Source organism: Bos indicus, chromosome 3 (assembly GCF_029378745.1).
Source record: "Bos indicus isolate NIAB-ARS_2022 breed Sahiwal x Tharparkar chromosome 3, NIAB-ARS_B.indTharparkar_mat_pri_1.0, whole genome shotgun sequence".
Classification (NCBI taxonomy): Eukaryota; Metazoa; Chordata; class Mammalia; order Artiodactyla; family Bovidae; genus Bos; species Bos indicus.
Genome location: NC_091762.1, coordinates 110,103,001 through 110,129,056, shown reverse-complemented (window position 1 = coordinate 110,129,056; position 26,056 = coordinate 110,103,001). Strand labels below are relative to the sequence as shown.

The 26,056-nt window shown below is 38.9% G+C and overlaps 1 protein-coding gene and 1 non-coding gene across 3 annotated transcripts in view; one reads left to right on the top strand and one right to left on the bottom strand.

Moving 5' to 3' along the window:
- Window positions 1–580: 580 nt before the first annotated feature.
- Window positions 581–26,056, top strand: part of AGO3 (argonaute RISC catalytic component 3) — a 131,146-nt gene continuing 105,670 nt past the window's right edge. The window contains exons 1-2 of one of the 2 annotated variants that reach the window (XM_070786848.1): window positions 581–939; window positions 1,305–1,493. Coding sequence is in view for 1 of the 2 variants with exons in the window: in XM_019957851.2 (XP_019813410.1) it covers window positions 921–939 (19 nt within the window). In the remaining variant the exon portion in view is untranslated. The remainder of the gene's footprint in view (window positions 940–1,304; window positions 1,494–26,056) is intronic. The other variant, XM_019957851.2, reaches the window with a different exon arrangement.
- On the bottom strand, window positions 23,198–23,270 carry TRNAD-AUC (transfer RNA aspartic acid (anticodon AUC)). Its single transcript has one exon. It is a non-coding gene; the product is annotated as a tRNA-Asp (tRNA).

The following is a 26,056-nucleotide window of genomic DNA, read 5'->3' as shown; positions in this document are numbered from 1 at the left end:
GAAATTATTCGATCTGACGTTTTTGTCAAGTCATCTTTTCCCAAGTTAGATTGTACGAGAAATATTCTCCCCAGAAATTGTCAAAACAACTCTACAAATTTGAAGTGATAAACCGTGATGGTCACTCGACTGCCTGCAGGGGAGGAGGCACGTGGGGTGGTCTCAACTGGGCGTGGTGGGAGGGCCTCAAGAAGAAAGGCGGCACTTTCCCAAGACAAGATCAGTCTGGGGCCCTCACAGCTCCTGCACCTCAGACCAGCCAAACTCCGAGGAGGCTCTCGTCCAGGTCAGCGAGGCCGCCCTCCACGACTGCGCCTCGCGCCGGCACGGCCCCGCACCAGGGTGGCGGGAGGAGTCCAACCCCTCGGGTTTGTCTCCGGCCGGCACGGCCGGGTCCCGTTCGCTGTCCCGGGTCTCAACCCGTCGCGCTCGCCCCGGACTCCACCCAGGCTCGGCGCCCGCGGCGCGACGCCTCCCCTGCGTCCACCGCGCCGGCCGCGCCCGCACCGACGTCGCGCCCGAACGGTCAGGGCGGAGAGGCGAGGCCTGGACGTCTGGCGAGCCCGGGCGGCGGAACTGACGCCAGCGGGCTTCCGGGGGTGGCCCCCGGGGAGGTCGGCGGCGGCGTCGCAGTCGTGGAGGGGCAGTGGGAGCGTAAGCGGCCGTGGGCGACGCAAGTTCCGCACAGAGCTCTTCCTTCTCGCCTCACGCTTCTTCCTCTCTCCTAGTCGCGTGCTGCCTCCCGACGGCCGCTCTTCCTGACCAGAGCTTTCGGAGTGCGGTGGCTGAGGAGAAGCCGTCACCACCCCGCCTCGGGGCCGCGTCAGGGTTCCAGTCGCGCCGCGTCGCCCCCTGCGCCGCCTCCTTGCCCTCAGTGGCGGGCGCCCTTCTCACTCGAAGCACTCCCCCCAGCTCCATGAATGGAAATCGGCTCCGCAGGTGAGTGAGTCAGAGCTGCTGGTCTGTTCGGTGGGTGTAGGTAGCTCCAGAGCATCCTCGCCCCCGGCGCCCCGGCCCAGGTGCGCGAGGTCTGCGCCGTCCCCCCTCCGCCCCCCGCCCAGCCCGTCCTCCGCCTCCCCGCAGCCCCGCCGCAGTTCCCCGGGGCCGCGGAGTAGGCGACACTGCGGGGAGGGGGCGCTGCTCTAGCGATGGAAGTTTGGGGTTCCTTAGGGGATATTACTCTTTTCCCTTCGGAGTCTAGAAGGGTTTGCCATCGTTTTCGTTGTTCCAGTTGAAGATATAATGGGGTGTGTGTCCCGTAGAGACAGAGGGTGGCCAGCCTTCTCCCTTATTTATCTCTTAAGGTAGTTGTGAAGATACATTAAGATAACAGATGAGAATTGAGTTTGAAATAGATGTTAGTGCAACGTCAAATGCAAGATGGCATTTCTTCCATCCCTGAGTTCTCGTCTGATGTTCGTGGCAGCTTGGTATGCAGTTCCTGAGGATCTTGGAAATGTCATATCAGCCTGGATCACTGCTTATGTGAGGAGGTAGATCTTAAAATTGCTGACTATATATGTATCTGTTCATTCTTTATTCCCTAGAGAATCGGCTGTCATATTCTTGGAAATTTAGGATTTAAGAAAACTGCTTCTCTCCTTGGGAAAAAATGATAGTCTTGAGGAAAAAATTGCAACATGAGCAATGCTTACATTTAAAAAAGAAAAAGCACTCTTTGTGGTCTGTAATTAGTTGAAGGACATAAGTAGGTGTTACATAACAGTTTGCTTTCCAAATGATCATATTTGGTATGTTAAATTTGGAAGTATGCTTCATCCAGTTACAGATTTATAAAGTAATTTTGAAAATGTAAAGTGGTTGGTGTCTTCTTACTAATAATACCAAAAGTCCCCGAATTTCACATCTCATTTTGTCAATTGATGAGGCAACTGAATATGAGATAGAAAAACTTACATGAGAAACCAGTGACATAATGACAATAAAGATTTTGTTGACTATATTAAGGAGTATAATTGTCAAGTAGATGTGAAAAACAAGTTGTAGAGATGGGCTGGGGAGAAGGGTTTATTACAATTTCTATTCTATGGAATTTTCTCTAATCAATATCTACCATTTCTCTTTTGCATGCTCCATCTTTTTTTTTTCCACCTTTTCATGTCTTCTTGAAAAGGGGAAGTTTGTCTAGACTGTGAAGAGTTTTACTCTGGTTTATCAGTGATTAGTATATTTCCGAAACTGTCCTCTGTTTTTCAGTTTTCTAATACAGTATTTAGGGAATGTGATAATTTGGGAGATATACATAATTTTTACATAATTGTTCATTGTTAAGCCTGTAAAACAAGCATGGAATTTAAATACTTTCCTAATTATCCTAAATTTCCAAAAAAAAAAAAAAATTTAAGGTTTTCTTCTTTTTCATCTTTGGATTTTTCATATGAAATTACTCCCAAATACACAAACAACATTTTAGAAACTACTTCTGGAATCAAATGATTTAGCCAATGGATCCAACTTGCCAAGTATGATTCAGTAAATTCTCCTATAAATTCTTGAGTTATAGATAAGTTTTACCTCTTCTTGCATGGGCCATTGCTGAAATATATACCCATTTAACTGTCTTCACATCTCTGGAGGTATAGTTTGATTTATCAACCATATGGTTGGACATCTTGGAACACAAGGTTTATTCTTCAGTGCAGTTTATACGTGATTGACTGTAATTTAATAAGATAAAGTGTAATTTGGCTTAAGAGTGTCATCATCAAAAACAGAATTTTCATTCTTCCTGAGACTTTTTTCATGTAATTGTTATGCTGCAAGTGAAATTAAAAGCATAGTTGGGAAAAATGTGCAACTGAGTTTAAAATCAAGAGTTTGACAGATGTATATTTTTTGAAAATTTTAGATGCATATGTTCTCTGATAGTCTATTGAGTCAGTGTTGGATCTTGGCTCTCCAGTTCTGTTCTGAGTTTTTCTTTCTTGTGGAGATTCTCAGGAATCGGCTTATGGCAAAATTTATTAAATTCTAGTTGTTAGGTGGATACATAGAAAACTTAAATTTATTTACATTAGAGGACTTCAGATACAAATTCTATATATGTGTTGCTTAGGGAATCGTTCTTCACTAACAGTTAATATTTGTCTATTCTCCTTTTAGGCATATAATATTTTAAGTGATTTTTTTAAAGGGTGTCCTGTACAGTGTACTGACTTAGTGCTGTGTGAACTCAGTGATTTAACCAAAAAGCTGCCAGGCACACTTGGTTTTTAAATAATGATAATCAATAGTTTGGCATCTGTGCCTAGGATTCCTTAGTTAGGGGAACTTCTGATGAAACTCTTCTATGCTTTAATTACAGCTGGTTTAAGATTATATATGTTATATTTTCATTCCAAATGAAGTGGGAATAAAAGAAGTAGAAATGTTCATTGAGATAACAGTTCTCCTGGGTAGCTATTTTTTAGGACTGCACTATTCTAGTCTGTATTTTTAGGTAAAATCAGACTAGGGTTGAAGGCAGAGAGAGTTGTATTTACCTCCCAATGGAAGAAAAACATTTTCTGTTATCCTAAATGAATGACAGTACAAAGTAATTTGTTTGGTAGTTGTCTTATACAGTCTTGCAAAAGTGAATAGACTGTGTTTCTTCGTTATATTCTTGATTTCCTGTTTGAATGTAGTTTTTTTAGGACTCTGCATTTCTTATGTAATAAAAATCAAGAAAAGTCATTTGAGAAATTTCAAAGGATGTATGGAAGCTAAGTTTGAATAAGATGAATAAAAGTTGTGGATTCAAAGTACTGAAGTATATAATGCCATTAGGTTCTCAGTTTAGTATTTCTTTAATTGCTTGGGAAATGTTTTTATTGTTATATGGATTTTCTCACTTGTAGAGTTTTGTCTTGAAGAAGATAAGATGCTGCTTTGTCTAGAGGAAACATTGAAAAATTTAGCTAGTGCTGCTCTGAAGTGGCCATTGTAATGTTTTTTCCCTAGTATTTGCTGCTCTTGACTGGTATTGGGACTTATAAAAATGTACAAGATTATTTTGATTTTTGTTTTAGAATTTAATTCCTCTGACAGTGATGGAAGACCCTGAGGGAAAACTGAAAAGGAAACAAGAAACAACTGTTTTCTTCTAAACAAAGACTTAAAAGTAAAGGAGGTGGGGGGGTGGGAAACATATGAAATCTTCAAATGTAATCCAGTCAACATGATGAGACTTTAAAAAATTATCCTGATTTCATCACCTTGGTATAATCTTTAAAGTTTTAAACCAAATTCCAAGTTAATAAATGTGTTAAAGATTTTTTTTAGCTAAATAATTTAGGAAAGTGGTTAGAATAAATAAAATAGTTTCTAAATGCTATTTTTGCTCCTTCAGAGAACTGTATGTAATAATTTGATAATTTAGACTTAATTTATTATTTTCCAGTGGGAACATTACATTTGTTTGTTTCTATATGCCTGGTCTGATAGTATGCAGAGAGGCCAGAGGCCCTGTAAAGGGAACATTTCTGGAAACATTCTCTGTTGTATGTGGAAAAACCCTGCCTCAGGATAAAATTCTTGCCAAATTGTCATAATCTTGGGTTCTAATTGAATACTATCTTATTTTATATCACAGCCATCTTTCTTCACATTGGGTTTCATAGTCTTAAGTAAAATATTTGAGGATCTCCTTGAAAGATGAATTAAGTATTTCATAATCTAAAACAAAGTTGTAGTCTTGTAAAGCAAGTATACCCCAGTAAAATTTTTTAAAAAAGAAAAAAAAGAGGGCTGCCTTGTCATGTTACGTAGTTGAAAGTCAATAAATAATTATATGAATCTAAAAAAATAAAGTAACATGTTTTTGCTTATAATACTGAAAACCAGGATTTTAACTAATTTGTGTGTAGTTTTGTTTTGTTTTAATGGATTGGGAGGAAAAGACAAGTGATCTGTTTTCAGGAAGGTAAAACTAAAAAGATAATTTATTTAAGAAAAGTATTCTTTCCAAACCTGTTTAGTCTTGGTTTGTTGGGATGAACAGCATTCACCAGACATTCCTGCTTCTCATTCAGTTGTCTGGGATACTCAATAGACCCTCATTCTTGGCTCATTAACAAAACAGATGTGAGAAAGAATATTGTGTGGTGTTTCAACCATAGTGGTTATGCTGTTAGGATACATGAACAGCCTTTCTGTGTTTGGAGGTTCTGTAGTTTTCTGCCATTATCTGTGTTTTTAATATTAATGACTTTCGTTGGCTACCCATTGCTTTAAAAAAAAAAAAAGACTGTTGAGAGTTAGCAAAATCTTGTCACACAACTGATGCTTTCTCTTATATCTTAAATGTGGGCTCTTTGTGATTTGGTTGCAATAAAATATTATATACGTTAATCTAGAATGTTAGTTTAATGAAATCGTAGGGAAGAATTCTTTGTTTTATGTCAGCCAGTTTTTCCTACATTATTTCTGAATTATTGAGTTCTTGAGAAATCAGAATATATCTGTAAAATATAGACTTTGGATGTTTTTATATTTTTCATTTTTGCAAGAAAATGTTCTCAACTGTAGGCTTACATAATGCTCCTTTTGAGTCATTACCAATATTTGATGTTTTAACTGATTTCTAAATCTAACAGCAGAAGTTCCGTAGTGTATCTCTCAATTTTAAAAAAGTTGAAGAATAAATTGCAAAATAGGTTTATATCTTAGCAGTGAAGTCCTTTTGTTTGAAGAAACTTCTAGCTTCTGAATTGGGACTTGCTATCTATCTGTATATTTGACATAAAATTACTCAGATTTTTCTAAATTTTTGCTTGGGTGATAATAAGTTTTTCAAAAGTTATCCAAACTTTAATTATAAAATAAATCTCAAGGCATTTCCATAGTGCATGGACTGTTTGTTTTCTGAAGGGGCGGGGGAGGGGGGACGGCGTGGTGGGGGAATGTCTTTGAAAAAATGGTTCCCCATATGGCATCTGAGAAATTTAACCCTGAACAGTCTGGATGTTCTAGAGTGCTGATTTAGCTACAGTGAATATAATAAATGTAATCTGATATGAGTACACTGTGTTTGTACAGGTTCATTGAAAAAATAGGTAGAATTAGTAGATAGGAAGTTATTAAAATCTCATGCCTTGTGAATTTAACTAGTAAACAGACATTTAATTATGTCAAGTTTTGAAGTCAACACAATATATATATTTTTTCAAAACAAAAATAGAAAACTTTTCCTGATTATAAAAGTATATGTTTATTGTTTTTTTAAAAGCAAACAGTATAGGAAAATCTAGAATAGAAATTAAAATAATATGATTTTATAATCCAGAGAAAACCATTGTTAATTTTTTCTTGTATATTTTCTTATATGTCTATCCATCATCATATTAATTGTTTTTAACCTGCTTTTTCTACTCAGTTATGTATCATGGATATTTTTTTCTTATCATTACTTATATCTATGTAGCAATATTAGTTTTACTAATGCATAGCATTTAATTTTTAAATTTGTATTTTTTTTTTTTTTTTTTTTTGCCATGCCATCTGGCTTATGGGTTCATAGTTCCTGGACCAGGGATTGAACCTTTGGCAGTAAAAGCACAGAGTCTTAACCAATGGACCACCAAGGAATTCTAGCATTTAATTTTATATTATTAGTCAGGCTTAACTGATGGCATTTAGATTTTTTCCATTTTTTAAATAAAATTTTAACTGAAACTTTGGTAAGTATCCTAATATATAGATCTTTGTATGGTGGTCCGTTGATTGCTTTAGGATAAATTCCTAAAAGTAGAATTGATAAAATGAAGTATCCCATGAATATGCAAGTAAAAGTTCCCAGTGAAAATCCATAATTTTTAATAGGCTATAGTTGATTCTGATTTGTTAATTGCTTATTTTTATTTATTTTTGTTGTTGTTCATTGCTTATTTTTCATCAGTCACATTTGCTGTAGGCTGTAATTTAGCTTTGGATTCACAAGTAGAACATGTTAAATTCTTAGGTCAGTGAACACCACATACATATGCTTTGAAAATGTATAGTTTGAGGTTTATGTGGTTAGTTGTTATTTAGCCAATACTTGATAAAGCTACCAGAAGAAAAGTTTGGGGTAGAAATTCCTGATAGTGCTTTTTATTTCTATTTAATTACATTTTTAACTCTAGTGGACAATATATGTATTTGTTAAATAACTAAAATATGGTTCAGTGGAAGTTTAATTTATTGTATTGACAGAATTACTTCTTCCATTAATATACATTAACTTTTTTTTTAATACTTTGAATTGATGGTTTTATAGTCAATAGAGTTCTGTTACATTGCTTATTCATGAAACAGAATTTTTATTTTTACCAGTTTGTATAAAAAGTATCAAGCAAAATAATGATAACGGAATAAAAATGACAGTGTAATATAGTGTAGAAAGCATGGGTTTTGGAGACAAATCCTGGTTCTCAAATTAACATAATAATGATGTGCCATTGCAGGTTCATCTGTTGTAACAAATGTAACACGCTGATGTGGGGATATTGATAGTTGGGGAGGCTGTGCATAGGTGGGGGTAGCAGGCATATAGGCCATCTCTGCCTTCTGCTCAGTTTTACTGTGAACCCACAACTACTCTAAAAAATAAAATCTGTTAAAAGGAATTAACTGTGATTTTGGGTAGTACATTTAATCTTCCTTAACTTTAATTTCCTTATCTGTATAATGGCATAGTAAAGAGATTCAGTATGCAAAGGAAATATCATTCTTCACTTCCTAATTTGTAAGACATTTTACTATAGAAGATTGAGGGTGTATAGGCAGAACTGTAATAAACTCCCATATACTCATCACCCAAACCCAACATTCATCAACCCGTATCCAATCATGTCCATTCTACTTTCCTCTCTCCTGTATTTTTTGAAGTGTATTCTGGGCATAATATTTCATTTATAAATATCTGCTAAGTATATCTATAAGAGATATAGGGGACTTCCCTGGTGGCTCAGTCTTAAAGAATCTGCCTGCCAGTGCAGGGGACACAGGTTCAAATCCTCTTATGGGAAGATTCCACATGCTGCGGAGCAACTAAATCTGTGCTCCGCAACTACTGAGCCCGTGCTCTAGAGCCCAAGACCTGCCACTGCTGAAACCTGCACGCCAAGAGCCCATGCTCTGCAACAAGAGAAGCCAACAAAATGAGAAACCTGTGCACTGCAACTAAGAATAGCTTCTGCTTACCCAACTAGAGAAAGCCAGTACAAAGCAATGAAGACCCAACACGGCCAAAAATAAATAAATAAAAAAAAATTTTTTTTTTAAGAGAGAAAGAGAGGGAACTTCCCCGGTGATTAAGATTCTGGGTTTCCACTGTGGGGGGCGTGGGTTCAATACCTGGTTGGGGAACTAAGATCCCACAAACCGTGAGATGCAGCCAAGAAATGAGAGATATGTACTCTTTAAATAAGCCACAGTACCATTCTTACAGCAGAATAGTAACAGCGTAATCATTTATATCAAATATCTAGTCATTGTTCAGTTTCAGCTTGTCTCAGATATTATACTTTATTTTCTTAACAGTTTGCTTTTTAAAAATATATTTCATTTTTGAATCAGGATCCAAATAAATTCCCCACATTGTAAATGATTGTTACATATTTTAAGTATCTCTTAATTTGTAAGGTTTCTACCCTTTCCCCCTTTACAATGTATAGATTGTTTGTTCTTTTAGACTTACTCACAGTCTGGATTTGGCTAGTTCTGTCTTCATGGTATAATTTAACATGTTTCTCCAAGTTTACTGTAAACTTTTGTTGTTGTTGAGTCGCTAAGTCGAGTCCAACTCTGCGGCAACACGCCAGACTCCCCTGTCCTTCACTGTCTCCCAGAGTTTGCTCAAACTCATGTCCATTGAGTCATTGATGCCACCCAATCATCTCATCCTCTGTTGCTCCCTTCTTCTCCTGCCCTCAGTCTTTCCCAGCATCAGGGTCTTTTCAAATGAGTCAGCTTTTCACATCAGGTGGCCAAAGTATTGGAGCTTCAGTTTCAGCATCAGTTCTTCCGATGAGTATTCAGGGTTGATTTCCTTTAGGATTGACTGGTTTGATTTCCTTGCTATCCAAGGGACTCTCAAGAGTCTGCTCCAACACCACAGTTCAAAAGCATCAATTCTTCGACATTCACCCTTCTTTTTGGTCCACCTCTCACATCCATACATGACTACTGGAAAAGCCATAGCTTTGACTATACAGACCTTTGTTGGCAAAGTGATGTGTCTGCTTTTTAAAATGCTGTCTAGGTTTGTCATAGCTTTTCTTCCAGAGGGTAAGCATCTTTCAGTTTTGTGGCCGTAGTCACTGTCCACAGTGATTCTGGAGCCCCCCAAAAATAAAATCTGCCACTGTTTCCATTGTTTCCCCATTATTTGCCATAAAGTGATGGGACCAGATGCCGTGATCTTCATTTTTTGAATGTTGACTTTTAAGCCATTTTTTTTGCTCTCCTCTTCCACCTTCATCAAGAGGCTTTTTAGTTCCTCTTTGATTTCTGTCATAGGGTGGTATCATCTGCATATCTGAGATTATTGGTATTTCTCCCCGGCAGTCTTGATTCCAGCTTGTGATTCATCTAGCCCGACATTTTGCATGATGTACTCTGCATTTAAGTTAAATAAGCAGGGTGACAGTATACAGCCTTCACGTACTCCTTTCTCAATTTTGAACCAGGACCTAAAACTTGATCAGATTCAGGGCATTCTTTTTCTCTTTCTTTCTTTCTGCCCACGCCTTGTGGCATATGAGATCTTAGTTCCTTGACCAGGGATTGAACCTCCACACAGTGGAATGGGAAATCTTAAACAGTGGACCACCAGGGAAGTACCCCCAGAGCATTCTTTTTGAACTTCACAAAGAATCAGTCAGGTTTTTGTTCCCAGCACTTTGCTAAAATTGCTCTTATCAAAGTCAACAAATTATTCGTTAAGTCCGGTGAAAGTCACTCGGTTGTGTCTGACTCTTTGAAACCCCATGGACTGTAACCTGCCAGGCTCCTCTGTTCGTGGAATTTTCTAGGCCAGAATACTGAAGTGGGTAGCTGTCTCCCCTTTACTTCTCCAGGGGATCGTCCCAACCAAGGGATCGAACCCAGGTCTCCTGCATTGCAGGTGGATTCTTTACCATCTGAGCCAGCAAGGAAGCCAGTTAAATCCCCTAGTCAGTTCCCAAATCTTAATTTTGTCTCTTCACCCATATTTTATTACATTGCTTCTTTCTCGAAACACTGCTATTCCACTTGTCTTCCTGGCTACCACATTCTCTAGGTCCTTCTCCAACCTTATTGGCTATTACTTTTCTTCTTCCTTTGCTGTTTCATCTTCATCTCCCCAGTTTCTAAACATTGGGAGTTTCTCAGGATTTATTAATATTCTTATGTATCCTGCCACAGTTTGGGTGATCACCTCTGGTTCAGTGGTTTCAAAAGCCACTAATATGCCAAGGACTGTCATATCTACATGTCCAGCCTATACCTCTTAAAGTGTCCTAAAAATCCTCTTGATTTCTTCTCAAAACTTTCTATTATTCCTGAGTTATTCCTATCAGTATGTGACATTTCAAATTCTTTTAGTTGCTTAGACCAAAAAGCTTTTAGAGCTCTTTTCTTTCATACCCCACACCTAATCCATTAGCAGTTCCCACTAGGTCTCTTGTCTAAATATTTTCCACATTGACATCATTCCCATAGCTGCTACCACTGCTGCCCTAGCCAACATTATCTTTTGCCTGGAAAGTTGACTGGCCTACTAACTGATCTCTTTGCTTGTGCTTTTACGCATAATTTTTCAGACAGCAGTTAGAGTGATTGTTTAGAAAAGTTTAAGTCAGATCATAATGCTTCTAGATTCAGAACCCATTGTTGATTTCTCATATATCATAATCAGATCCAAAGACCTCATGGCTTGCAAATCCCGTGTGATCTGATCCCCCATTATCTTTCTGACCTCATCTCCTACTATTCTCTCCTGTTCACTTTGCTCCAGGCAGAATGGTCTGTTTGCTGTTCATTGAATACCAGGCAAGCTTTTTGCTTTATACTTGATTTTTCCTTTGCCTGGACTACTCTTTCAGCTATCTATAATACATGACTTTTTCTCTCACTTCTGTTTTCTGCCTCAGTTCAGTTCAGTCGCACAGTCATGTCCAACTCTTTGCAACCTCATTGACTGCAGCACACCAGGCCTCCCTATCCATCACGAACTTCCAGAGCTTGCTCAAACTCATGTCCATTGAGTCAGTGATATCATCCAACCATCTCATTCTCTGTCACCCCCTTCTCCTCCTGCCTTCCATCTTTCCCAGCATCAGGGTCTTTTCCAATGAGTCAGTTCTTTGCATCAGGTGGCCAAAGTATTGGAGCTTCAGTTTCAGCATTAGTCCTTCCAATAAATATTCAGAACTGATTTCCTTGAGGATTGACTGGTTTGATCTCCTTGCAGTCCAAGGGACTCTCAGGAGTCTTTTCCAACACTACAGTTCTAAAGCATCAGTTCTTCAGCACTGAGCTTCTTTATAGTTCATCTCTCGCATCCATACATGACTACTGGAAAAAGCATAGCTTTGACTAGACAGACCTTTGTTGGTAAAGTAATATCTCTGCTTTTTAATACGCTGTCTCGGTTTGTCATAGCTTTTCTTCCAAGGAGCAAGCATTTTTTAATTTCATGGCTGCAGTCACCATCTGCAGTGATTTTGGAGCCCAAGAAAATAAAGTCTGTCACTGTTTCCATTGTTTTCCCATCTATTTGCCATGAAGTGATGGGACCAGATGCCATGATCTTGGTTTTTTGAATGTTGAATTTTAAGCTAGCTTTTTCACTCTCCTCTTTCACTTTCATCAAGAGCCTCTTTAGTTCATTTTTGCTTTCTGCCATAAGAGTGGTATCATCTGCATATCTGAAGTTATTGATATTTCTCCCGGCAGTCTTGATTCTGGCTTGTGCTTCATCCACCCCAGCATTTGGCATAATGTACTCTGCATATAAGTTAAATAAGCAGGGTGGCAGTATACAGCCTTTATGTACCTCTTTCCCAATTTTGAACCAGTCTGTTGTTCCATGTCTGGTTCTAACTGTTGCTTCTTGCCCTGCATACAGGTTTCTCAGGAGGCAGGTCAGGTGGTCTGGTATTCCCATCGCTTGAAGAATTTTCCATAGTTTGTTGTGATCCACACAGTCAAAGCCTTTAGTGTAGTCAGTGAAACAGAAATAGATGTTTTCTGGAATTCTCTTGCTTTTTTTTAATGATCCAGTGGATGTTAGCAGTTTGATCTCTGATTCCTTTGCCTTTTCTAAATCCGGCTTGATCATCTGGAAGTTCACAGTTCATGTACTGTTGAAGCCTGGCATGGAAAATTTTGAGCATTACTTTACTAGCATGTGAGATGAGTGCAATTGTGCGATAGTTTGAGCATTCTTTTGCATTGCCTTTCTTTGGGATTGGAATGAAAACTGACATTTTCCAGTCCTGTGGCCACTGCTGAGTTTTCCAAATTTGCTGGCATATTGAGTGCAGCACTTTCACAGCATCATCTTTTAGGATTTGAAATAGCTCAACTGGAATTCCATCACCTCCACTAGCTTTGTTCATAATGATGCTTCCTAAGGCCTACCTGACTTTGCATTCCAGGATGTCTGGCTCTCGGTGAGTGATCACATCATCCTACTTATCTAGGTCAGTTCTTCTGTGTATTCTTGCCACCTCTTCTTAATATCTTCTGCTTCTGTTAGGTCCATATTGTTTCTGTCCTTTATTTTGCCCATCTTTGCATGAAATGTTCCCTTGGTATGTCTAATTTTCTTGAAGAGATCTCTAGTCTTTTCTATTCTATTGTTTTCCTGTTTCTTTGCATTGATCACTGAGTAAGGCTTACTTATCTCTCCTTGCTATTCTTTGGAATTCTGCATTCAGATGGATATATGTTTCCTTTTCTTCTTTGCCTTTCTCTTCTGTTCATTTCTCAACTATTTGTAAGGCCTCCTCAGACAACCATTTTGCATTTCTTTTTCTTGGGGATGGTTTAGATCACGGCCTCCTGTACAGTGTTACAAACCTCCATCCATAGTTCTTCAGGCACTTTGTCTGTCAGATCTAATCCCTTGAATCTATTTGTTACTTCCACTGTATAATCATAAGGGATTTGATTTAGGTCATACCTGGATGGTCTAGTGGTTTTCCCTACTTTCTTCAATTTAAGTCTGAATTTGGCAATGAGTTTATGATCTGAGCCACAGTCAGCTCCTGGCCTTGTTTTTGCTGACTCTATAGAGCTTCTCCATCTTTGGCTGCAAAGAATATAATCAGTCTGATTTCGGTATTGACTGGGTTTTCTGCCTACTTGTCGCCTTTTCAAAGAGGACTTTTTTGACAGACCTAATATGGCTAGCTACCCCCTACCACACACGTACTGTCTATCCCCTTAACCCATCTTATTTTGTATAGCTTCCATGGGCAGAGGAGCCTGGTGGGCTACAGTCCATGGGGCTGTGAAGAGTCGGACACAACTGAGCAGTTGAGCACACACACTCATTTTTTATAGCAGTTATTATTACCTAACTGGCAAAAAAGAAATATAGTATAATATATCCTCCCACCCCTGTAAAATCTTCATGAGGATCAGGTCTTTATCGTATTTATTAAAATTACTATTCACCTGAACAATGCCTGGCACTTAATATACAGTAAATATTTGTTGAACACATTTATGAGTCAGGAAATAAATGACTTGATGAATGATAGCCTGTAGTGTAATATGCTGATGAAAACTGCAGGCTCTGAAATCAGACTACTTATTTGCAAATCCTAGCTTTGCCATTTTCTTCCTGTGAACATGTTTTTTAAAAACATGTGCTCCTTGTGCTTCATTTTCCTCATTATAATATAGTACCTGATTCAAAAGTTATGTTGTAAGAAATCACCAAATGTATATCACATATATAATGCTCTGTATATGTTTCTGTTATTATTGTTGTAATTTGGGGATATCCCCCATTATATTATGAACTACTTCAGTAAAGTAATTGTGACTTATTAATTCATGTATCTATAAGACCTCGAACATAATATTTGTTCAATAAATAGAATAGATAAATGACCTTTTATATTTCTGATTTTTAAAAAAAATTGTAGGTGCAATGAGTTTCATGAGAGAATAATGAATATAGAATAATAAAACATTTTTAAGCCTATCTTGATGGTTATCACATGTAAATAAAACGGCAGAAGGCGGGTGTTTTTTTGTAACATATAAAAGATTTTCAAAAGTTGTAATGCCTAATGCTAGAGAGGGCATAGGAGAGAAAGAAATCTCGTGATAGTAATGTGTTCATATGCCAGTTTGGCAGAAAATACCAAGTCAGAAATATGTTTCTGTTCCTGTCCTTTGACCTGGTGGTAGGTCTATTTGTGACATTTGTCTGAGGGAAAATTTCTGTATGCCAGTTTCCCTCTCTAGTTCCCCCAAATAAAACAGTAGGTGCTTGATGCAGAGAAATTTCCTTAGCATATTTATATGACATGTAGGAGTTTATTAATATTTATTGAAGAACTGCTGCTTTTTTAATGACTTCTATGCCTGGCACATCTAGAATATATAGATCATTTTATCTCATTTTTAAAATAAGGTAACTGAATGTACTGCAGCATTATAAAGGCCATATTTGCCGAAGTCCACAGCTAGTATCATAGTCAATGTGAAAAACTGAAAGCTTTTCTTCTAAGATCAGGAACAAGACAAGAATGCCTACTGTCAACACTTTTTTTCAGCTTAGTGCTGGGGACTTACCTGATGGCACAGTGGATAAGAATCTGCCTGCCAGTGCAGGGCACATGGGTTCGATCCCTGGTCTAGGAAGATTCCACACGCTGCAGAGCATGTACGCCCACGTGCCACAACTACTGAAGCCCGCACACCCTAGGGCCCTTGAGCTGCAGCTCCTGAGCCTGTGTGCTGCAAGTGCCAAAGCCGGTGTGGCTAGAGCCTGTGCTTCGCCACAAAAGAAGCCACCACAGTGAGGAGCCCACGCACCATGAAAAGGAGCCTCTGCTCACCACAAGTAAAGAAAACCCAAGCAAAGCAACAAAGACCCCACGTAGCCACAAATAAATAAGTAAAAGAGAAAATTGACTTTTATACCTTTAAAAATAACAACAGTGCTGGACAACCTAGCCAAAACAATTAGGTAAGAAAAAGAGTAGAAAAGGCATTCTTTTTTTTTTTTTGCTATTATGATTGGTATTTATAGAGTATGCAGTAATACAGGAAAAATATTTGAGCTACACTGAAAAAAAATCAGAATACAAAAAATACATATAAACAGAAAACCATTACAATGTAGAAAAAAATTTTTATAAGAGAAGATTATACATAGAAACACCAGTGTTCAACATGGGTGATGGGACCACGGATTTTTTTCCTCTGCCATTACCAGGTATTTTCTGAACTGTATATAATTAACAATAAATCCCAATTTTAAAAACACTGCAAAATCCAGTTGAGATTTTTGCATAGAGCAAATTCAAAGAGTAAGTAAGAGAGTACACTGGAACACTGTGAGTGGAGTTTGTCAGTGTCAGGTCAGACTCAGGCTTTTCATTGCTCCTTACCAGCAAACTTGATAATGCTGCCCCAAAATGCTTTTCAAATAACAATTTATAACCACTGACTATATATTTGACCCACTGAAAAACACCCACCTTGGCTCCTGAAAGAAGCCCTGAGAACAGTGTGTGTGTGCTTAGTCACTTAGCTGTGTCCGACTCTTGGACCCCATAGACTGTAGCCTGCCAGGCTCCTCTGTCCACGAATTCTCCAGGCAAAAATACTGGAGTGGGATGCCATTTCCTTCTCCAGAATACTACCAGTGCTGAAACAAGCTGATGAACAATTCTTAACCCGTTCACACACTGGACTGGAAGGAGTAAAACTGTATTTGCAGATGATGTGCTATTATATATAGAAAACTCTAAATTGTGAAAAACTGTTGGAAATAATAATTGAATTTAGTAGAGTTGCATGACACAAAATCAGTATACAAAGCATAGTATATTTCTATATGCTAACAACTATCAAAATGATAGAATTTTTAAAAATCCCAGTTACAGTAGCATCAAAAACAATAAAATGCTTATGGAAAGATACTCTATGCTCATGGATTGGAAGAATTAGTATTGTTTAAATGTCCACACTATTCAAAGTTATCTACAGATTCAGTGCAGTCCATATCAAAATTGCAATGGCAAAAAAATAAATCGCAGGGCATTTTCTACAGAAATAGAAAAAGCAATACCGCAGAAGACCCCCAATAGCTAAAACAATCTTGAGAAAGATGAGCAAAGCTGGAGGCATCACACTTCGTGATTTCAAACTATATTACAAAGCAATATCATAATAGTGTGGTATTGGCATAAAAATAGGCATATAGATCAATGTGAGCCTAAAAATAAACCCATGCATATCTACTCAGTTTTTGACAAAGGAGCAAAAAGTACACAGCGGGGAAAGGATAGTCTGTACAACAAATGGTGTTGGGAAAACTGGATAGCCATATGCAAAAGAATGAAACTAGACCCTAGCTTATACCATATATAAACATTAAAATGGATCAAAGACTAACAGAATACCTGAAACCATAAAACTAGAAGTTTTACTCCATAGCACCTAAGCTTCTTGACATTGGTCTTGACAGTGATTTTTTTTTTAGCTTAATACCAAAAACCAAGTTAAGGCAACAAAAGCAAGAATAAGTGGGTAAGACTATATCAAAATAAGTCTCTGTTAGCAAAGAAAATCATTAACAAAAGGAAACTTTATAGAATGAGAGAAAATATTTGCAAACCACGTATCTGATGAAGGGTTAATATCCAGTATATACAAGAAGCTCTTACAACTCAACAGCAGAAAATAACTTGATTGAAAAATGGGCAAAGGACTTGGAATAGACATTTTTCCAAAGAAGACATGCAAATGACCAACCAGGACATAAAAGGTGCTCAGCATTACCAGTTATCATAGAAATGCAAATCACAACCACAATGAGATATAACCTCATACCTGTTGGGATGACATTTTATCAAAAAGACAAGATGATAAATGCCAGTGTGAGTGTGGAGAAAAGAGAACCCTTATACACTGTCGATGATAACATAAAATGGTACAGCCACTGTGGAAAACTGTGTGGAGGTTCCTCAAGAAATTTAAACTAGAGCTACCATATGCTCCTTTACCAGCTGGGGAAGAGTAGGGGGAGGGATAAATTCGGAGTTTGGGATTGACACGTACACGCCGCTATTTTTAAAGTAGCCAACAAGGACCTACTGTATAGCACAGGAAACTCTGCAATATTCTAAATGGGGAAAGAATTTAAGAAGTAATAGATGGATGTATATGTATAACTGAATCACTTTGCTGTGCATCTGAAACTAACAGAACATTGCTGCTGCTGCTGTTGCTAAGTCACTTCAGTAGTGTCCGACTCTGTGTGACCCCATAGATGGCAGCCCACCAGGCTACGCCATCCCTGGGATTCTCCAGGCAAGAACACTGGAGTGGGTTGCCATTTCCTCTAGAACATTGCTAATCAACTATATTCCAATATTAAGAAACAAAGAATAGAGCTGCCATGTGTCCCAGCAGTCCCACTTCTGAGTATATATCCGAAGGAAATGAAACCATTACCTTGAACCAATATCTGTACTTGACTGTTCATTGCAGCATTCACAGTAGCCAAGGTATGGAAACTATCTTAAATGTCCATCAGTGGATGAATTGAAACAAAATGTGGTATGTGTGTACACACACACACAGTGGAATATTGTTCAACCTTTGAAAAAGAAGGAAATCCTGTTACTTCTGACCATGGATGAGCCTAGCTGTCAATGAGCTAAGTATAATAAGACAAAGACAGATACTGCTTGGTATCACTCACATGTGGAGTCTTTAAAAAAAAAAGTAGAAAAATGGTTGTCAGGGGATGAGGGAAATAGAGAAAGGTTGGTACAAGTGTACATACTTTAAGATGAATAAGATTATACTGTGAGTAAGAGCTGTAGATTAATGTATACCATAGTGACTAGAATTCATTATACTGTGTTGTGTAATTGAAATTTGCTAAGAGTGTAGAACTTCAGTGTTTTAAATCCTCCCCTCCTTGCAAAAAGGTGAATATGTGAGGTGATGGATGTGTTAATTAACTTGGTAGGAAGAATCTGTTCACAGTGCACAGGTCTATCAAACTATCATGTTGTATGCTGTAAATATCATTTAGAAAATTAATAGGCAAGTGAGTCAGAGTTGTGCCTTTTCCCTGATCATTAGATCTGAAATTTGAACTCAGATCTGAGACCATACTTCAGTTGAAGTAATTTAATATATTACTCTCTTTATATGTTAAGAGTTTAGCCTACTGCCCTCCAGGCTTATCCATGCAAATAACAGAAATCAAACTGAAACTAATTAAAGCAAAAGGGGTTTATTGACTCATGCAATCTAAGGAAGGTTGAGTGGCAGTAGGAAGAACAGATTTGCAGCTGAGCTCACATCTGGAGCAGTTGGAACTGGAAACTCATGGTATCAGACTACTACTCCATCTCTTATTTTGACTTCACTGTACATGTAGCTCTACTATATGTAGTTTCCATTTTATCCTACTGTTGATTGGCTTTTTCTACACGTCAGAACATTTGATCTCCAATGGCTGTTATATCTCACAGCCTTAGTCCCTGAAGAGGAAATGCCTGATGGTGGTTTAGGTCCCAAGTTAATAAAAAGTCCCAAGGGAAGGACTACTTATTAGTTTTTCTAGGTTCTGGTGTCTGTCCCTGGACCAGTCAATTGTGGGGCAAGTTCATGTAAGAACATATCAACTACAGGTATTCTTTAGTACTTGGGAAAGTGTACAGTATTCAAGAGAGTAGCCATGAGGTAGAGGAAAATGATGGTGTTGTGCTTGGCATACAGTCCTGTGAATATCCACTACAGTTGCTTGTTTCATTGTTTATAATAGTGAAAAATTTGGAAGCAAGCTAACTATCCTGGAGTGAAGCTTGGTCAGTTGTAGTTCATCAACTTAATGGGTCATTAAATAGCTGTTAAAATTATGGTTATTAAGACCTTGGGCTTCCCTGATGGCTCAGTGGTAAAGAATCCACCTGTCAGTGTAAGAGACACAGGGTCAGTCCCTGTATCAGGAGGATCCCCTGTAGAAGGAAATGGTACCCCACTCCAGTATCCTTGCCTGGGAAATCCTGAGGGCAGAGGAGTCTGGCAGGCTGTAGTCCATGGGGTCACAAAACAGTCAGATACAACTTAGCTACTACACAATAACATATGAAGATATGCTCATGATGCTACATTAAATGGGAACAGAATATAACATTTTATATACAGGAGCCTGGTAGGCTGCAGTCCATGGGGTCGCGAAGAGTTGGACACGACTGAGCTACTTCACTTTCACTTTTTCCTTTCATGCATTGGAGAAGGAAATGGCAACCCACTCCAGTGTTCTTGCCTGGAGAATCCCAGGGACGGGGGAGCCTGGCGGGCTGCCGTCTATGGGGTCACACAGAGTCGGACACGACTGAAGCAACGCAGCAGCAGCAGCAGCAGCAGCATACAGTGTGTTTGCTACTGTGAAACTTGAAAATTCAGATTACTGAAACAGATTTACAAAGTCATATGACAGAGGATCGGGTTTCAAGCAGGAGACACAGGTTTGATCCCTGGGTCAGAAAGATCCCTGGAGAAGGAAATGGCAACCCATTCCAGTATTCTTGCCTGGGAAATCCCATGGGCAGAGGAACATGGTGGGCTACAATCCATGGAATCACAAAGAGTCAAACACAACTTAGAGACTAAACAACAACAGCATTGACAGAGGGTCACTGTGGTCCAAAGTCTGGTGCCTAACTTTGTAGATCCTGACCCTTTGTCTTGCCAGGCATCCAGAAACCATCATCACCATGAGGAACTGACTGATGCTAACCAGAGTTCACAGGAAACTGATATATAAATCATAATGTTAATCATTTGCAAAGAAAAATACTATTTCCAGAGCATCAAGCAGATTCATATTGACTAGTCATGAGGCAGCAAACTTCTCTCCCTCCAGTGGTCTATATGGGCATCCAGACAATAATTAGAAGATTGGTCTGAAATTGTGGAACCAGGAAAAGGGGCTTAATATGAGGCACTCGTAAGTATTAGGGATAGAAATATCACTCACTCACAAACTCTGTCCTCAGATCACTCAGTTTATATGAAAATACACGTGTTAAATAGCTATAGAATTTTCTCTGTATAGAGTAGGCAGGCTATTTTATTAGGCTCAGAACTCCCACTAAAGAAAACTAAAATATCTGAATGAAATAGAACAAAATGTCTTATTAAAAGCATGGAATAATTAAGAATAGGTTGCTGAAAATCAGACATTCTGCATCACAACCACTAGTTGGGAGACTATTTGCCATTATGTTAAATGGGAGAAAGTATAATGTGTTAGATATTGGCCTAACCTCAACTGATTTCCCCAAATGAGAAATTGATGCTGGGAAGGACTGAAGGCAAAAGGAGAAGAGGGTGACAGAGGATGAGATGGTCAGATAGCATTACTAACTCAATGGACATGAGTTTGAGCAAACTCCAGGAGATAGTGGCCAACAGAGGAGCTGGTGTGCTGTAATCCATGGGGTCTCAAAGAGTTGGACACAACTTAGCAACTGAACAATAACAACTAACTTAAGTACATTAACACACTGTACATCGATCAGAGTGTCATGTTAGGATGTAAAATGCTTAGGAACATCTTTCCTGATCACGATAATTAATATGGTTGGTTATAAACAGTTGTTTTGTGAGTAGTACATGACAAATGGACGAGCTTTTTAAAAATTATCATTTTACTGCATTCTTTCCTTAAATTGAAATATAATTGATATATGTTAGTTTCAGATGTACAACATGATTCAGTATTTGTAAATATTACCTCCACAATAAGGAGGTAATAACATCTGTCAACATAACTTAGTTAGAAATTTTTTGTGATGAGAATGTTTAAGGTCTACTTTTTTTTCTACTTTCAAGTATGCAGTACAGTATTATAAACTATAGTCATCATGTTGTACATTACATCCCTGCTGCTGCTACTGCTGCTAAGTCGCTTCAGTCGTGTCCGACTCTGCGACCCCGTAGACGGCAGCCTACCAGGCTCCCCCGTCCCTGGGACTCTCCAGGCAAGAACCCTGGAGTGGGTTGCCATTTCCTTCTCCAATGCATGAAAGTGAAAAGTGAAAGTGAAGTCGCTCAGTCATGTCCCACTCTTATCGACCCCATGGACTGCAGCCTACCAGACTCCTCCATCCATGGGATTTTCCAGGCAAGAGTACTGGAGTGGGGTACCATTGCCTTCTCCACATTACATCCCTAAGACTTACTTATTTTGTAACTGAAAGTTTGTACCTGTGATCCCCTTCACTCATTTTGCCTACTCCCATAATGCTAAAGAGGGCTTCTCAGGTGGTGCTAGTGGTGAGGAGTCTGCCTACTAGTGCATGAGAGGCAAGAGACTCAGATTCGATCCCTGTGTTGGAAAGTAGGAAATGGCAACCACTCCAGTATTCTTGCCTGGAAAATTCCATGGACAGAGGAGTGGCAGGCTACAGTCCATGGGACTGCAAAGAGTCAGATGCAACTGAGCGACTGAGCACACACATGGTGATAAAGAATCTGCCTGTCAGTGTGTGAGAGGCAAGAGACTTGGGTTTGATTTCTTGGACAGGAAGATCCCCTGGAGAAGGGAATGGCAACCCACTCTGGTATTCCTACCTTGAAAATTCCATGGATAGAGAAGCCTGACAGGCTGTGGTCTATGGGGTCACAAAGAGTCAGACACAACTGAGCATGTGTGCACCTCTGGCAACCACCAGTCTCTTCTCTGTTATCTATGAGGTTGGGTTTTGTTTTTTTTTCTCTCTCTGTCTCTTACATTCCACACACAGATGAGGTCATGTGGCTTTGTCTTTGTCTGATTTGTTTCACTTAGCATAATGTTTTCAAGGTCCATCCATGTTTCAGATGGCAAGATTTCCCTTTTTATGACTAAATAATTTTCCATTTTGTATATAGAGCACATTTTGTTTATCCATTCATCCAGTGGACACCTAGGTTGTTTCCATATCTTGACTGTTGTACGTAATACTGCGGTGAACGTGAAAGTGGATATGTCTTTTTAGGTTGCTGTTTTCCTTTTCTTTAGATAAATATCCAGTAGTGGAATTGCTGGTGGTTCTTCTAGTTTTAATTTTTAAAGGAATCTTCATTCTGTTTTTCATGGTACATGTACCAGTTTACATTCCTACCGATAGTGCACAAGGGTTTCCTTTCTCCACATTCTTGCCAACATTTGTTATTTCTTGTGTTTTGATAATAGCCATTCTAAGATGTGAAGTGATGTCTTATTGTGGTTTTGACTTGTATTTTCCTGGTGATTAATGATGTTGGGTGTCTTTTCATGTGCCTGTAGTCCATCTGCATGTCTTCTTTGGGAAAATATCTGTGCAGAGCCTCTGCCCATTTTTTTAATTGGATTTTTTTTTCCCTGTTGAGTTTTATGAGTTCTTTATGTATTTTAAGTATTAACCCCTTATCAAATATGTGTTTTGCGAATGTATTTTCTCAGTTTATGCTTGTATATTCATTCTCTTGTAGAACAGGTTTTTATTTTTAATGAAAACATCAATTTTTTATTTAATATGTTGTGCTTTTGGTATCTATGTATTTCTCCTAAGAAGTCATCACCAATGAACACTGGGGTACATGTGTCTTTTTAAGTATACATTACCATATGTAAAATAGACAGCTAATGGGAAGCTGCTGTATCACACAGGGAGCTCAATGCCGTGCTCCATGACAGCCTAGAGGGCTGGAATGGGATAGGGTGTGGGAGGGAAGTTCAAGTGGGAGGGGACATATATATATATAAGTATACATATATATTCACATCGTTGTATGCCAGAGATCAACACAACATTGTAAAGCAATTATCCTCCAATTAAAAATAAAAAAATGTTTAAAAATCATCATCAAGGTCACTTATGTTTTGAACTAGGAGTTGAGTAGCTCTGCATTTTACGTTGAGGTTCACGAGCCATTTGAGTTTGTTTTGTTTGGGGTTTTTGACCATACTGTGTGTCTAGTGGGATCTTAGTTCCCTGACCAGGGATTGAACCTGGGCCCTCAGCAGTGATAGTGTAGAGTCCTAACCACCAGACCACCAGGGAATACCCTGAGTTAGTTTTTGAAAAAAGTTTTAGATCTGTGTCCAGATTCTTTTCTTTTTTTTCTTTAACACGTGGATATCCATTTGTTTAACAGCACCATATTTTTAAAATGTCCTTTTTCCATTGAATTGCCTTTGCTCCTCTGTCAAACATGAGTTGACTGTGTGGTTCAATTTTGGGGCTATCGTTCTGTTCCTCAGATCTATTTTTCTGTTTTTTAATAAAAACCACACTAAAGTAATGCTAAAAATTCTGCAAGCCAGGCTTCAGCAATATGTGAACCGTGAACTTCCAGATGTTCAAGCTGGTTTTAGAAAAGGCAGAGGAATCAGAGATCAAACTGCCAACATCTGCTGGATCATCGAAAAAGCAAGAGAGTTCCAGAAAAACATCTATTTCTGCTTTATTGACTATGGCAAAGCCTTTGACTGTGTGGATCACAATAAACTGTGGAAAATTATTCAAGAAATGGGAATACCAGACCACCTGACCTGCCTCTTGAGAAACCTATATGCAGGTCAGGAAGCAACAGTTAGAACTGGACATGGAACAACAGACTGGTTCCAAATAGGAAAAGGAGTATGTCAAGGCTGTATATTATCACCCTGCTTATTTAACTTATATGCAGAGTACATCATGAGAAACGCTGGGCTGGAAGAAGCACAAGCTGGAATCAAGATTGCCGGGAGAAATATCAATCACCTCAGATATGCAGATGACACCACCTTTATGGCAGAAAGTGAAGAGGAACTCAAAAGCCTCTTGATGAAAGTGAAAGAGGAGAGTGCAAAAGTTGGCTTAAAGCTCAACATTCAGAAAACAAAGATCATGGCATCCGGTCCCATCACTTCATGGGAAACAGATGGGGAAACAGTGGAAACAGTGTCAGACTTTATTTTGGGGGGCTCCCAAATCACTGCAGATGGTGATTGCAGCCATGAAATTAAAAGACACTTACTCCTTGAAAGAAAAGTTATGACCAACGTAGATGGCATATTGAAAAGCAGAGACATTACTTTGCCAACAGAGGTCCGTCTAGTCAAGGCTATGGTTTTTCCTGTGGTCATGTATGGATGTGAGAGTTGGATTGTGAGGCAAGCTGAGTGCCGAAGAATTGATGCTTTTGAACTATGGTGTTGGAGAAGATTCTTGAGAGTCGCTTGGACTGCAAGGAGATCCAACCAATCCATTCTAAAGGAGATCAGTCCTGGGTGTTCTTTGGAAGGACTGATGCTGAAGCTGAAACTCCAATACTTTGGCCACCTCATTCGAAGAGTTGACTCATTGGAAAAGACTCTGATGCTGGGAGGGATTGGGGGCAGGAGGAGAAGGGGACGACAGAGGATGAGATGGCTGGATGGCATCACCGACTTGATAGACGTGAGTTTTGAGTGAACTCCAGGAGTTGCTGATAGACAGGGAGGCCTGGCGTGCTGCAATTCATGGGGTCACAGAGTCGGACATGACTGAGCAACTGAACTGACTGAACTGAACATTTCAATTATTGTAGTCTTACATATTAGCACCAAAAAAAACCCCAAAAAACTTAGGTATGAATCTAACAAAATATGTATAAGATGTATGTGAAGGAAACTGTGAAACTTTGATTAAAAAAACAAAGAAAATCTGTGGTTTGGTGGTGTAGTCTCTAAGTTGTACCTGACTCTTGTGACCCCATGGACTATATAGCCTGCAAGGCTCTTCTGTCCATGGGATTTCCCAGGCAAGAATACTGGAATGGGTTGCCATTTCCTTCTCCAAAAGAAAATCTAAATAGAGATATTCTATTATACATGGGTAGGAAGACTCATTATCATAAAGATCTTAGTTCTTCTCAACTTGATTTATGTATTTAGCACAATTCTAAACAAAATCTCAGCAAGTTATTTTATGGACATTGAGAAACTGATTGTGAAGTTTATATGGAAAGACAAAAATACCCAGAAGAGCTACATGATATTAAAGGAGATTAAAGTCATAGAACTGATTGACAGTACCTGATTTCAAAGCTTACTATAAAATATCCTAATCAAGACAGTATATGTTATTGACAAAAGGATAGATACATCAATGAAACAAAATAGCACAGCAGAGTGAGTTCCAATCCCAGTTCTGCTACTAAAACAAAAAGACATCCTACGGACTGGAAGAAAATATTTGCAAATGATTCAACCAACAGGGGCTTAATTTCCAAAAATACAAACAGCTCCTACAATTGCATAACCATAAAAAAAAACAACAAACAAAAACCCACTCAAAAAAACAGAGTACCTAAATAGACATTTTTCCAAAGAAGACATACAGAGGAAAACATGCTCCACATCACTAATTAAAAATGCAAGTGAGAACTGTAATGAGGTGTCACCTCAGGCCAGTCAGAATGACCATCATCAAAATGGCCATCCTACACATTGTTGGAGAGGGTGTGGAGAAAAAGGAACCCCCTACAGCGTTGGTGGGAATGTAAATTGTTGCCGACACTATGGAAAACAGTATGGAGGTTCCTCAAAAACTAAAAATAGAGTTATCATATAATCTAGCAATCCCAGTCCTGGGCGAGTACCCATACAAAACTATAATTCAAAAAGATACATGAACCCCTACTTCATAGCGGCACTATTTACAATATCCAAGGCATAGAAACAACCCAAATGTCCAACAGCAGTTGAATGGATAAAGAAGACGTGAGTTACATATATGGGCTTCCCTGGTGGTCAGCTGGTAAAGAATCCACCTGCAGTACGGGAGACCTGGGTTCCATCCCTGGGTTGGGAAGATTCCCCTGG